The sequence below is a fragment of the Chaetura pelagica genome, unplaced genomic scaffold (assembly GCF_000747805.2).
Source record: "Chaetura pelagica isolate M959 unplaced genomic scaffold, ChaPel_1.0 scaffold119, whole genome shotgun sequence".
Classification (NCBI taxonomy): Eukaryota; Metazoa; Chordata; class Aves; order Apodiformes; family Apodidae; genus Chaetura; species Chaetura pelagica.
Genome location: NW_009954406.1, coordinates 1,974,580 through 1,990,562, shown reverse-complemented (window position 1 = coordinate 1,990,562; position 15,983 = coordinate 1,974,580). Strand labels below are relative to the sequence as shown.

The 15,983-nt window shown below is 34.4% G+C and overlaps 1 protein-coding gene across 1 annotated transcript in view; it reads right to left on the bottom strand.

Moving 5' to 3' along the window:
* ELP4 (elongator acetyltransferase complex subunit 4) overlaps positions 1-15,983 on the bottom strand; it is a gene marked incomplete at its 5' end in the record, with an annotated part of 139,802 nt that overhangs the window by 106,798 nt on the left and 17,021 nt on the right. Inside the window, 2 exons of the mRNA XM_010004251.1 lie at positions 4,838-4,969; positions 15,534-15,655. Coding sequence (XP_010002553.1) covers positions 4,838-4,969; positions 15,534-15,655 — 254 coding nt within the window. The remainder of the gene's footprint in view (positions 1-4,837; positions 4,970-15,533; positions 15,656-15,983) is intronic.

The following is a 15,983-nucleotide window of genomic DNA, read 5'->3' as shown; positions in this document are numbered from 1 at the left end:
ATTTTGACTGCTGTAATATGCAGCATTCAAGTATGTAGTAGCTGTCTGCTACAGGAACTGAACAGTTTTTGCTCTTCATGGAGAAATCAATTTTCTTCAGCTTTTCTGCTCTTCCCATTAAAAAAAAATCAAACAAAAAAAACAAACCAACAACAACAAAAAAACTGTCCTGGAAACAACAGTCAAGCAGAGTAAACCTCAGAGGCAAGAAAGTTTATTCCAGGAAAGAAAAGCACTTAGCACAAATGTCAACTGCTATATTGTATTTTTAATGTACACACTGTAAAGGAGTAAGAGATTACCAGAGCAATATTAACATTTATCTTTAGGTTATGACACAACCACTACCATGCTCCTGATTATCCCTCATCAACTTTTCTAACCATTGAGGAAAAAGGCAGGTCCTTTAGAATAACCAAACAAGTTTAGTTATACAATTATCAATCAAATACACAGTAGTTCCAACTGGTGAGTTGTCTGGACCAAGAAAGGTGCTGGATCCTAGACTTTTAACAGCAGCTTTGCAGGTCAAATGAAAGAGCATCTATTAGTCTATTGTGAGGACACCTACCCTAAGCCTGGACAGGATCTGAATTGTGAATTGTACAAAGCAGGAACATGCAAAAACATCTGAAAATAATTTCAATCTCCCAACTTCAAGATGTACTCCTAAACTGAATCCCCCACCAGAGCCAAGAGCCACCTCACAATGTTAAAGTATTAAAATATCTCCAGAAAAAGAACAGGTGATACAGAAAAGGTAGCATCTGAAAGTAAGAGAGATGTTGAAAAAACAGTCACTCAGCAAAATAAAATGCCTTTGAAAGATCATTATTAAGAGAAGTTTGGCTTGGTAGGTAAAATGAAATGCTAGTGAGCAGAAGTACCCCCAATAATTAAAAAAGTTTCTCAGTAGGTTCTGTAATAACTTAGAACATACTATAAAAAGATTTCTCTTTTAGGCAGGCCAAAATATCTATGTTATCTGCTATCTGAAAGTTGAGCAAGGTTGTATAGGTTTGCAATGAATATTCTTCAGAACCACTTCAGCTCCAACTTCATCATCTGCTATTCTTGCTATATACAAGAATGACAACAGATAAGCTTAATTACTACAATAATGGGACCCCAATAATTTTTTGTGTTAAGCCACAGGTTGTTCCAACTCCAATTATTACAGAAAGCTTGTGGTTTTCATAAACCTTGGTCCTGTTAATAAAATAAGTACTGTAAAAAGAAAGAATACAGATATGCCAGAAATGGCCATATATTTATAGTTAGCTTCCTGAAATAAATCATGCTATGTATTTCCGCAATTTTATTTCATACTTACAAAACAAAACCCAACAAACTGTTAAGATTAATTAGAATAATTTGATTTAGTGTAAATATTCTGATATTCTTTCATTTTCAGCACAGAGAATAGAAATAGTTACAGTAATACAATATTTCCTACAAAACCAATAGAATAACCAAACTAAACCCAAACTTTTTATTAAAACAAATAATTAGATTTTAATTAAAAACACCCACAAAGTTGCTCAAGTATACCTAATCATATGAGGCAGATCAGTTTTACTCAAAAAAAGATAGGAAAACACATTCTCTAAATCAGTGTACCAATTTATTTATCAGCATCTGATCTTTAAAGAAGGAAGTCCAACAAACCAAACCAATCAATCAAAATATAGATATTTTAATGCAAAATGTAACTTTGTTTAAAATGAGGATTCTGAAAGCAATTTAAACAGGGGCTGTTCTTTGGCCTATAATCTATTCTTTATCCGGATTACAGATCAGAATGTTTTTACTGCAATCTCTGCCAGAGCTCATCTTTTTATTGTGTACTTCCAAGCCCCCTTAATGTTTTAGAAAGGCCTTGACTAACTGAACTTTGATCTGATGTCTTCATTGAGAAAAGCTCCAGGTTGCCCATTTCAGATGCAAATCCTTACTGAGGCCCAATAGAGTTTAGTAAAGACAGCAAAAAAGAAGAAACAAGAAGTTTCCAGGATCCTCTTTGAGAATCCTGAGGCACATTGGTGTCCTTAATCCACCCTGCTGCATGGATTAAGGTAGGTGATAACCTCTCTTGACTCAAAAGAATAAGCACAGTGCCTACAAACTGGGTGGAGACTGGGATTTGGCTATAATAAAACACCATGCAATAAAAGCTTGGTCTATGTCAGAAGCCCATGAATAGGCCTCAATGTACTGCATTCCCAGGCTTAGCAGGGAAGCTTGCAAAAAGCTTACCTGAATCAAGTAAGCATGAATAATCTGCCTTAGCAGAATGACCATGGAGAGTGTGAAGCAGAGACTTTCCATTCCTCTTGAGTTTGATCTGATACATTTATTAGTGGATTGGAGGCTCAAGCCTGTTCTTCCCTAGATTCCTATTTTGCACAAGGAGAAATGCACTAAATTGTCAGTGAGCAGAGCGTGCTTTTATGCTACCGTCTGCTGTTAATGTTTCTAATTGCAATACTAATGTGCTAGAAATCTCAGATTTAGGATGAATCAAGGCAGAAAATTGATTTCATGCTGTGACAGTTTATATATTGCCCCAAGAACACAAGCAGTTCATTAAAAAAAAAAAAAAAAGGAAAAAAGAAAAACCACACTGTCTTACATAGCAAATCAGGCTATCTGTAGACTCCAAAGTTTAAATTAACATCTGATACAGATGAAAGTAATAAACTGGCAAAGGCACATCAAGTACAACACAGTTATTCTGACAGATTTCCTGTAATTCTTCATTCTTTTTCTCATGTACAAGGTACATGCAATACCTACAGAAGCTGTGATAGTTACAAAAAGTACTAACGTAAATAACGCCCATAAGAATGAACATGAGTTACTAACCTTGTCTGTATGTCTAATAAATGGGAAGGCAATATCTGAACTATTAATGAAACCTCTTTTATTACTTCTTACTAAATTAGGTATAAAAAAAACCACACACCAAGAAAGCTTTTACTCAGCATTCTTACTTCATGTAAAGCCAGATACTGGATAGAAAAGTTTTCTGCTAACACATTTAGTGTTCTAGTTACAAGCTACAATAGTTACAAGTTACAATATTTTTCTCTTTTTTCACACTATTTAACAGTAGTTTTTGAAAATATACTGGTTTATTAGTTCAATTAGTTTGGTAACTGTGCCTTGAAATTTTATTCAACGTTATTTTCTCTGCCAAATGAAAATATAAAGAATAAATCACAACCAAACTTGTTGATTAAACGATAGGACTATATGCATTAAACATTGAGGGTGCTGCAAGGCAACATCAGAATTTTCCTCCATGGAGTATATTCTCCAAACAAATTAATTTAGCACAACAAAATGTTCTGAAAACTGTATTATAAAGTATTGAAAAAATATAGAATTTCAATTATAAAAACTATTTTTCACTAATTAGAATACCCTGAGGAATTTTAGGTATAGATAGCTTAAGAATTAGACTTCTATTTGCAAGTTTTAATTTTAAAAATAAATTTAACATACACATTGAAATACTTGACCTCAAATATTGAGAATGATCAGCATTCAGCTCAGAAAGCAACACTGATAACAAGGGAAACACCCCACAAAGGACTGACTTTTGTCAAAAAGATTTTGTTCTATCTTGTGTAATCAAATTTAAACAATTGAGGACAAACACATGTATTATATATTGAAGAGAAATAGTATATTAGTGGAAAAAGTGATTACTTCTATGAAGATGAATGCACATCAAACTGGATTATTTATATGTTTTCCTATTTTGTTAGAATATCAGAACACTATTTGTTAGCAACATACAAAAGGTGCCTTATCAATGTACAAGGAATTCTGCTAGGTTTTAAAACAGACAAATTATTTTGGGGATGGTTCAGAGTGGCACAGCAAGCTCCACAATAATAAAATTGATGAGATTATATGATTAGCCTGGAGGCTGTTTGATTTGGCATGTCACCATATATAAGTCTTTTCTGACACAACTATATAGCCACGTCTGTGCAATTTCACAGAAAACCAAACATGCCAAGCCTTGTAAGATCATTTTGTCACATTCCAATTATGTTTTTTAAGAATACAACTCAACTTACCAGGCAGTTATGACTACATGTAAACCAGACTTTATAAATGTAGGCTAAAATGCACAGACAAATCAATTTTGGTTTTGTTCTGGATAACAAAAAATGCTGTAATTTTATTAAAAGTTGATTGTGCCACTAGAATAAATAAGTCACCAGCAATGGGAGATACATAATTCATGAAACACTAACAACTGTAAACCCTGAAAGACTGACCACTGGGCTTGTTTCTTACATTCTCCCCGCACAGTGATTAGTTTCTAATGACAGTGAAGCTGATATAATCTCAAGTGCTTACTTTAGTTATTATGCACATGGATAAGCAGGTCAATAGCTTGCTTCCACGCAGCACTTTCACTACAGTGATCCAATACGTACTGTTGATTAAACCTACTTAAGTAATTTGTGTACAACTAAATTTGGGCAAAGTTTCTAAGGGACCGAATTATTCAATCTTTCATAAAAACCTGTCTCAGTTTAACAACACTAGTTGAAAAATCCCATGGAACGCTATTTTTTTTTACTTTTAAATTATTTTTGTCTGTATAAAGTTTTATTGTTCCTTCAAACTGTCAAATTCCTCTTCTCTCTGTATCTCTCATAATAAAAAATACAGCAGTGTATGAAACTCTAACCTCAGCAGGCAATCCTGTAACACTGTCCATTAGCAGTTCTGTTGTCTAGATTCTACTGAAATCATTTGCTCTGCAAATAAATTTTGACTGCAAGAAGGAAAAAAATATGAAACACTTTACTACCTCCATTTTTGGTAAATTTTGGTAGCGCCAGGCTATTTTCATAGAATCTTGAAAATCTTCAGACTTAACAGCTGTTGTTTCTTCTCCTGGTTCATTTCTGTAGTTATCATCAAGCAAAGGGGCTGGAAGTTCCTACGGGTGGAGAGCAAGAGAATGTCAGTTACCTACAGAAGAAATGGCGGTTCAGAATTTTATTCCCTCCTAAAAAATCAGCTAATACAATTACCTTACAGTTGTTAAATTTGGAACAAAATTTGATTAAAATAACTGTTCTGAAAGACTGGCTCCTATTAATACTGCGAGTGAAAAAAGCCCATGTAATTGTTATGGAGAAAATTAATTGTAGAAATATAGGAGAATGCTAAATGGAAAATTCACACTGTATAACTGTACTTTACAAAACAACACACCTTGAGCTGCATTCATATTCCTATTTTATTTTTCCAAGTCTTTCTTTATGCTGCTAAACATTTTTCCCCTCTAGAATCACTGCAAATGTCTGTCACTTGTAGTACTGGCTCATTATTATAATAAAATATTTGGGAAAGACAGATTCAAGACAGAGACATTTAGCAATATACATATACTTCTATATAATCACATATAATGTATGTCTTACAGAGACTGTATTTTACACTAAAATAGAGCAGAGGTCAAGACAATAAGGGGTGAAGGGTTCTCCAGGTGTTACCAATGAAGTACAAGCGACTTCTATACCCTCATCTAACATGGAAGAATTTTTCCTAAATTGCCTTAAAGTCAAACACAGAACAAAACCTTAGAGGGCACTATTTGGAAGAGAGACGTGACAAATACTAGCTGTTGACACCCTAGAAGCTCAGTCCAAAACAATCAGAGACAGACACACTATCAGTGCAACACAATTAGGCACTGTGACCTGCCATAGCTGTTGCTAAGAATGAAGCAGATTAGAGATCAAGGAAAAATGGTTTCACCTGAAGCTGATGAAGATTTTGGCTGCCAAAGATGAAAATCTAAGTATCCTTTAAATAGCCTTTTTTTTGCCAATACAGTTTAAATTTAACTTATGACATAATAGAGATCTTATTAAGATAATAAAACACTTCTAACATTATAAAGTCATTGTTTAAACATGACTAAATTCACACAAAGCAACATGAGAGAACCCCATGGTGACAGCACCACAGAAGTCAGCAAAGACATCTCCTCAGATCTATTTTATGCTGCCTTGTCCCTTGATGCCACACAGAAGGAGCCAGGAGCACCTGAAGAACTCTGTCATATCAAGAGCAACCCTTACTTCCTCAGTTGCTTTTCCAAAATGCCTAACCTTTCCATTTACTTAATAGGTAACATGCTTAGCTGAAGAAAACATAGATGTCCTGTGTCCTGTCTTAGATGTCCTGTGTTCTTGTCCCTAAGCAGTACATGTTCACATGATGCACTGAGACTTAGGACATTTCTGGGGCTACTTGGTCTTGCAGCCATGCTATTTTCTATCCCAACAAATACTTTGCTGTAGAGCAAATATATCCTGAATCATATTCTTGCATGTGGTAGTTATGAACTTTGTGGCCTCTTAGTAGGCTTTACACATAATTCAGCTGCAATCTGGAAAAGATAATCTGCCTTTAGAGCTGACCGGTATTTTGAAGACCAATTACTGGAGCTCCACCTGGTATATTAACTTGGTTCAACAAATCTCAAGATGTTGTACTTAAGCACAAAAAGAAAAAAAAAAAGCCAATCCTACTCATGGTCTGAGTATATTGGTAATCTGGACACATTTTAGATAAAGATTGATGAACAGAACTAATTCTCTACTTCCAGATTTTTCCTTTATCAGCTTCTGCTTACTCTTACTTCCCTCCTATTGAAAACATTGAAATAAAAATGATCCATACCTTTCTTTTTATCTTTGTATACTCTTTTTGTCTTCATTATAACTAAAACTGGGACAAGAAGCTTTCTTCTCTTCTGACACTGCAAATTAAATGATATTCTTTGTTTCGAGGAAATAGCTCTTTCCAAACCTGACCATGCCTGAGTGAAATAGCACCTAAGTGAGAAAAAGACCCCATTTGCTAGCACACAGGTATGTTATCAAAGGTAAAGGCTGGCTGGTTGTGTATATACTTCACAACTCATCAGTGTCAGGAAGGGTTTCATTACTGTCCAAGAACTACAAAACATTCATAAGTTCTCAGATTGTTCTTAAAAATAGAAGGAAAAATAAGAGAGTTATAAATAGGATGAATTAGAGCAGCAGCCAAACTAGCCAGAGAACACAGGCTGCTTCTGGCACAGTTATACGAAAATTGAAGTGAAAACTATACAGCAGAACACATATGGGCAGTCGTGGAGGGCATGATTTCTATGAGTGCCATGTAATGATGGCTAAGCCTGAGCTCTTCCTCAAAATACCTGTGTGTGATTGAAGAGCAGGGCTTTAGCATGACTCCCTTTCTCCCAGAGTCATTACAAATTGAGAAACAAAGGCACTAGTTTCCCACAGTCTTACTAAATAATTATTTATGTTTGAAAACCGTACTTTTTCATCATACATAAAAAGCACTTTTCTGCTGAAATAATCAGAATTTTAAAAAGAATTTGGGATTGTGAGCCTTTTTTTTATTAAAAAATATATTCTTAGAATAAAATCAGAATTTCAGAAGAATAAAAGATTATTAAAATGGTTAAGTTACTTTCAAAATTTCATTTAATTTCTTTTCAGAATTTGGAAAGAAAACTATTCATTATTTAAATGAAGGCCAAGAAATTAGAGTTGATTTATCAGTCCATAATATCTCTATTTAATGTATTTCTGCTTAAAAATATCTCAGCTCCACATCATACAGCTTTGAAAAGTATTGGGACAGACAATTTTGTGGCATCACTGTGTCAGCACCTGACATTCTCCCAGACGAAAAAAAAAGACTAATCTCTTACAAGGTATATAAAAAAACCCAAAGCATGTAGCAGTGCATTAGTTAAAATAAAATATAAAAAAATAAATATATATACACACAGCATTTCTGGGGGTCAGCTAAATAACAAGTCTGTACTATGCATAATAGTACACAAAAACACAGAAAAGTGCTAAAGATATAAAATGTTGTTTTGTTGGGGCATTCTCCTCTGTCTAGAGATGTAGTAGGAAAAGAAAAAGAGAAAAGTTTGTTGATATGATTAAAAAAAAAATGCAAAAAGCCACGGTTTTCTAAAGCGCTAGGAGTAAATGACAATGCAAATAGAATAGTTTTGTTTCCTACAAACCACACTTACTAAGGTTTTATTGCAAAGGTGAAATAATTGATTTCATTAAGGAATCTTTTCTCTTTGTAAAAAAAGGGTGTACAACTCGTATCTGCTACCAATCCAGGTCTTTCTGTTTGCTGCCACATTATTTTGCTTGCCTTGTTTTGGCAGATGCATGAAGCAAAATCAGACTCTAACAGTTTGACCTCTCTCACTTCTTATGTTCTCTTGGGGATAATAAAATCCAAGATACAATCCCACAGCAGTTAATGAAGCTTAACCTCACACCCTCTTAATTACCAATGCATTACACCAACTATAGGCATCATACTCCTCTCTAAGCTATTTTACAATGCTAAAGAAGTACTACTGTGCTATTCTTTAGCAACATAATCCAAGCTGTATGTGAAATCCTTCTTATATAAAATCGTTTGATCCTTATGGGTTTCAATACGTGTATAATTAATAGTACTTAAGAATTTAAAACATTATCTATTTATGTGTCAAGAAATATGTTTTCACATAGTTTTAGGCAGCTATTTTGCAATGCAATATCATCACATGTATGATTAAAGAAACATGAAATAAGAAAATATTAAAGGGAGTATGATTCAACTGCAACATATTTAAATAGTTTAAACTCACATTAATTTAAGGCTATTTTTCATTATGTTAATTTTTAGTATTTAAAGGACACCAGATGTTAAGTCAGGAAGGGTAAATATTTTCTTTTCAATAATGTATTATATAAATGTCAGTTTAAAGGGCCCTACTCCCAAAAGGGAGGAGGATTCTATTTTGATTGTAAACACTTGTGAAGACAAGGTCTGTTGTTAAAGAACACAAATGACTAGATACAGAATTTTTCTCCTTTCAGTGGCCCTCGTGCAACAATTATTTCCATCTCCAGGTAAGGCTGCTCTACAAAAATTTTTCTTTGACATTCAAATGGACCAAACGGATCTCAATCCAGGATAAATGAGAACTGTGTGAAGAAAAAAGGGAACTAACACTCCTCTGTTGTATTAAATAAAAAGGTTAATTGACACTACTCTAAGGGGTATTTTTTTTTTAACCCATGAGAATGTATTCTCTGCTTCAGATACACAGAAGTAAACCCTGCTGTCAAGTCACAGAATTCTTTGCTTCAACTTCCTTGCATTACACTTCCATTTCATAACACTGAAACCCAGGAATGCATTGAAGAAGATTAGATGGTATTTATTTTTAATGGCATATTTTTCTGAATTTCAGGAGTGCTTAGGTAAGTAAAAGATCAATATAACAAAAAAAAAAGAATGATATACAAAAAAAATTAAGAAGAAACTAAATTAGAGTGCCCTTGTCCAAAATTCTGTAAACTCTGTTCAGTGCATAATGCACTGGTCTTACAAGTTTTAATAACACTATTCAAGAACACCTTTAGAGATGCCTATTGTAAGCAATAGTTCACCAACTGAGCAAATCAATTCTACTAAGAAACCAAGTGGATTTGTAAAATAGTTATTTGTGAACACTAAAGCCTAAACGTGGTTTATTTAAACTGTTACTTTTATGATACATTTAACAAGCTAAGTAACATCTCTTTTTAAAAACAATTTCATAACTAAGATCATGAAAGAAAATGTCCTAATAAACAGCCAAGGATTGATGGTTAAGATATGTGAAATTTAAGCCAAACATTTTTTTCCTCTAGTTCTGGAAAATCTTTTTATTAAGATTGGTCTGAACTTTTGACAAAGACTAAGCTTTACACTTTAGAGAGTTCCCAGCGTGGGTACTGCTTAAAAGGATTTAATTTTTTTTTTTAAACAGAAGCAATTATTTTTTCCCAGTATTCTCTTTTACACCCCTACAACTTCTCTCTCAAGTTTGTAACAAAGTTCTGCAACACAGAAAATTATATTACAATATAATTAAAATATTTGCATTTTTATTATAGAGAAATGAAAAACAGATATCCCATTTACCCAAGATGCAAGGAAAAGAAGTAAACACATAACTAAGAGCTATATAATAAAGAAATCTTCAAACTTTCAAATGTTGAGACAGCTGCCATGGTTATTTTCAACCCTAGTCTTTGTGCCACAAGACTATCCTTTCTTCAGAAAGAGAGATAAAAGGTGGTAAAAAAGTTCACTAGTGCTGGAACTGTAATTGTAATTTCTGTGTATTAAGTAGTAAATTTAAAATACTGCAGCCACTGAATCACTCTAACAAGCTAAAGTATTTTGAAAATACAACTGGGAAAAAAAGGAAAATAGGAATATAGCCCTGCCTGCACATATATTTTACCTTTCAAGTTATTAATGCTTTTAATTGCTTTATGTAGCATCTAAAAATGTCAAATGATCGACAAAACAACTCTTGCATTCATTCATAGACAGCTTCCTTCACAGCACCAGATAGCAAAGTGACAGGAACATGTTAGAATAGTGCTCTTTTAAAATGAAAGATTGGAAAGCCCTGGTCACCTGCCTGATCATTTCTTCCAGGGTTGCATTCCTCCTTTTGACAAAAAAATGTTTGAGAGCAATTTTTATGAGGGATAAATGTAAACACCATGGTCCAATGTACTTTACTGGAGCAAAAGTGTCCACGTAGAGAGCTATGCTCTCTTTTAACAGGTTGTTGGCATACATAGTAATGCAACACTGAAGCCCAGTGGGTTGTTTATTGTGGTTTGTGGGGTGATATTTTTAAATAAATCTGGAAATGACAAAAGTGTATTTTGCTAGATTGTTTCTGCATTCAACCTTTCAGTGGGAAGAGAGTAAGCCTGCCCTTCTTGTTCCTTGGGTCCACTCAGCATAACCAGTAAGTTGGAGGTGGAATTTTTCTACTCTTTTCCAAATAACGTATTTAATTAAGCAAAATGCCATGTTTGAAATACAGTTTCACTGTCGTTTTAGAGACCTTTTCAGCTTGATAGAAATTTTTAATAAACTTGTTCCTGGAAGTTTTTTTAATCTTACCCCTGTTGTTTTTTTAATAAGCCATTATGCTTCCCTACATGCTCTTCTCAGCTTCCTCACCAAGTGACACTGCCTTGTTCCCTTTCACTCTGGTTCCCTAGACCACTGCTGTGGTTTCTCCAGACTGCCTTTACTTCAGAATATGCTCAGTAAACACTGTGAAGCTGCATGTCTGATACATGGGCACACTAAGGGCTTCACTGCTCAAGAGAATCTTCTCTACAGCTCTCCAGAGAACAAACTGTTTGTACATTGTTAATTTTCAAACTTGGAAGTAAAATGACACCAGATGTACACGGTAAATATCGCTCCATGCCTAAGCATGGTAAATGCTAAGGGACTTTGACAAGGGGCTAGGATTTTAGGGACTGCATTTCTTTCTAAAAAGGCTATCTTCTACAGAAGGGGTAGTAAAAGTATCCCCACCATAAGCAGCAGACTCATATATCATGTAGAATTAAGTTACTTTCTTGAAGGATGCCTCTTTACCCTCTCTTCTTGTAAAAGAACCTCCAAAAGGCAACGGAGTCCAGAATTATCTTGTAATAGAATTACAGCTTGAAAACAGAAATTCCCTAAAAATTCAGTAATTACACAAACCATTCAACTTTTCCAGAGATGAACAGATGCAGCTCTGGAAAGCAGTTCTGGACCTCCCACTCTTCCACCTCAGGCTTCCAGCTTCCCAGTGGAATAGTCATTGAGGTAATATTCACCAGGGTCCCACAGGGAAATTGTGGGACTTCAGGGGATGCTGGTTTCTGTTTCCCAGCACATAAAATTGACCAGTAAGTCCTCCTCTTGAAACAAACTTTACACAGGCTCCATGGTAAAAGCAACTTAACAAAAGGCACTCTTTACTGTCAAGATGAGCTCGTAATTGGTGTATTATCCATTTTTTTTTCTCATTAAAACTTGTTAGAATCAGTTGCCACCCAAGGTCTAGATAAAATAATTAGGGAAAAAAAGGCAAGGAAAATCTTCTATAGGTACTTTAGGCAGTTCTAGAATTTTAGTCCCAAATCTGAAGTTGGAAAAGTGAGAAAGGTAGAAATGCAGCCACCACAGATACAGATTTTTATGTTTATTTTTTTTTAAGACTGGAACCATACTTTGTCACTAACAAGGAGAATGGGCATAAAGAACAAAGCTGTTATACAGACACTGTATTTTTAAGACTTCCAGAAGTCAGTTTGGTAGCCATCCTAACTTGGAGCAGATGCAAGCCTGTTCTAATTTTGATTAAAGTGATGTTCAAGGAAATATTCAACCCCCTTGTTTGCTGTTTCTTGCAAAAAGTGTAACAGTGTTTAAGTTCAGATTTACTCTGTAATAAGTGTAACCATATCTTCAAATTTGTATGTTCCATTCTCAAATACACTATATGCAACTTCAAAATAGCTGGCACTAACTTTACAGTGCTGAACTAAAAAATAAAAATAAAGCCACTAAACACAGTGAAATACACAGTAAAGGAAATAGATACAATAAAACACCCCTATCTCCTTTATTAAGTTCTCTTTGTTTTTAAGCTTGAGCACCTAACAGCCTTTCATAATTTGTAGTCTAAACTTTAAAAAAGGTATGGTACTGAAAAAGGAGCATTAAGGTATAATGTTTCCTTCATTGATTTTATTATTGAAATACTTTTCCATTTACAAATTCTATCTGTTTTATTTTTTGATCAATCACAGAAGCAAACCATACAATTTATTGTATTAGATATTACTCCCAGTATTTATGGTCTCATAGTAAAAATATGCCTTTTGTAGAAGAACATAGATGGAACAGAAATGCTCACAAATGTTTAAAATGCTCTCTAAAATACAGTATGTATATAGTTCTGTAGGTTTTACCAAAGGAGTATAATTTTTCAGCATTACATCTTAATGCCAATTTCCTGAAGGAGCTTTGACTACAAAAGGCATGAATATGTTTTCAAAGGATGATGGATAAATTGGTGGGTGGTAATATAATATATCTTAGGCAGCTGATCAGGGCTTTTTATCCTTTGCTTGTCTTTTAGGTATACACAATTTCAAGATAATTATGGTCTATAAGAATGTCTTTTCCCCTTCCTCCTACCAGCAATATTTGTCTTGGTTATAGGTCCAAGAAACTTCCAATCACATCATAAAATTAGAATAGAGCCATTATGTCAACTCCACAGAGAAGTGAATGTATAAAATAGACTGACCACACAGACATAAGGCAGATAAGGAACTGCCTTTATGTAAAACACCAGTTAATTAGCATATTAGCTACAGAATATATTGAATCTGTACTTGAATTTTTAAAAATAAAAACCAAGTATAAAATGTATAAATCAGGTTGATATGCACCATAGATACATTGTGTTCCCAGTAAAGAATACAGACCAATCAGAAAATAAAAATAAATTAATTAATAAACTAATTAAATAAAATGCAGTGGTCAGATAGGTTATATTAAAATCCTGTCTTGGTGCAGGCATTGAAATCCCAAACAGCTCATGTTTATGACAGGAGCGGACTTCTTGAAGCACCTGAATGTCCTCCCTTTTAAATGTGAAGTGAGGCAGTTGCAGGGAAAGCTCCCCTACGTCTGTGATTTGGAGATCTAACTGTGGTCAACTCCAGTCTTAGATCAACTTTTTCCAGTTAAGGCAATAATGTTTTTTAGGTAACACATACTGGCATTGAAAGAAGTGCCTAAGCTTTCCAAGTGTGAAAGTACAGAATTCACTAGATTGATGCCCAGCAAAACTTAGTTACTTCACTGAAACAATTTCAGAGCAGCAACACAAATCAGAGAAATCAACTCTACTGTGCTTTGTCTGCTAAGTGTTGAATAGTCAAGGTAAGAGTAGAAAAGGATAGACAAGAGTACTGTTGGGTATAAACACAAAAACGGAGGAAGAAAACAAGACAAAATTATGTTTCCCTCAACTTTCCTGTAGTAATATTGCCCATTTATAATCTTTTATAGTAAGACCACTGTGGAGTTACAACAGAGGAATGCAATATTGCTACCTAGCATCTACCCCTGAAAAGTAAGAAGGGAAACATCTATATTCCCATCAACATTTTCCTGAATGTTGATGCTGTTCTAATCACAATGAGATCCTGCTTTCCTGAAGATGTCGAAAAAGTTTGTTCTCCAGATAGATACACAACCTCTTTATTTATATGCATAAAGCTAACAGGGATAGGTAAAGGATTAAAATTGGAAGAGGGCAGATTTAGGTTAGACATCAGGAAGAAATTCTTCACCATGAGGGTAGGAAGGCACTGGAACAGGTTGCCCAGGGAGGTTGTGGAAGCCTGTCCCCTGGAGGTGTTTAAGGCCAGGTTGTATGAGGCTTGTGCAGCCTGGTCTAGTGGGAGGTGTCCCTGCTCATAGCAGGGAGGCTGGAACCTTAGGATCTTTAAGGTTCCTTCCAACCTCAACCATTCTATTATTCTCTCATTCTATATATTGTATGGTCAGAGAGTCAATGACTTGATTGTAAGCCATTTAGTAACAAATATTATTTAAAAATAGTACACTCTATGTAATTCACACTTGGCAATCAAATCCTAACCTATTCGTTTAGTATACATTCTAAATCACAAGAGCAAATGATAAAAAAATTCACCCCTAAATGAACCCTCTTTAGGTTAAATAAAATTTTTAAAAATATTACACTTTTCATAACCACAATCATAAAATTTCATTAAGAATATAATTTTTTCCTGAATGCTGAAGATCATAGAATCCCTGATCACTAGGTAGAAGAAATAAAACAGATAATAATTTTGTCCAGAAATAGTCTGTAAAGACTTTTAACAAAATACCCAGACTTCACTTGATGCAGAAGTAAGTAGTAAATTATATTTTACTTTTGGTATTAGGAAAAAAGCAACCTTAGAAAGACATAAACTATTTAAGGAAATTTTATAACATTAAACTCACACTTAAGCATTTTTTGCACTCTTGATAAGGCTTTTTCCCTTATATATTTCCTTATAATGAAAAGTATCAGTGTTTCCTTAGCTCACTGAAGTCTGAAAGAAACCTTTCTGCATGACTTGCATGAAGTTGTAAAGATGTAAAGAAACTACAATTAGTATCTACACAAATTGTATACTGTTTCCACTACAATATATTGGAAGCAGCTTAACTACTCTTCCTGACTGGCAGGTGGAAACCATAAACAGTTGGGTTTACTTAAACCATTCAACTAAGCTAGCAAGTCTGGTTTTCATCCATAATCAAAACAAAGGCTCCTGGGCTGATTTACCTTTGGGAGGATCTCACTCGATTGTTCATAGACAGAGGCTAGTGTGCTAAATTTAATTCCCAAACCTCGCTGGTGTACACATCCTGCTCTTCCCAACAAACTCGTATGAATCACCATTGATTGGTTGATTACTTTCTACACAATATATACACATTAAAATACGTTTAAATTCATCAAGATATTACCACCTTACTTGTCAAAAGCTATGAGTCTTCTTTACCTTTAAGATGTTGTCAGGATGCTCTTTAGCAGAAGCAACAAATAAGTCATGTCCACAGACAACTCCCTCTGCGAGAAAACACTTGAACAACAAATTGGAGTAAAGATTGTATTTATCTTCCTCTGTGAAAACAAGAATGGTTGGAATTTTGTCTTTATTTTTGTTAGATAAATCACCCACCTGTAATTTCATACCCTTTAAAGCCCTCTTTTGATCTACCCCCTAGAGTATACAGTGTACAACAGAGATCACAGCACAATGTGATTCCAAAGCATTTATTTGATAATACTGTATTCCTAATTTTCTAAGCCAGGGAAATAGTTCCCAATCACGTATTTCATTCTCAGATATGGATGGAATACAGCAATAACGCTATCTTCCCAACAAGGTTTCCCATCAGTATCAAGTAAGATTACCAAAATAATGGTTTAACGGGAAAGGGTTTTGTTA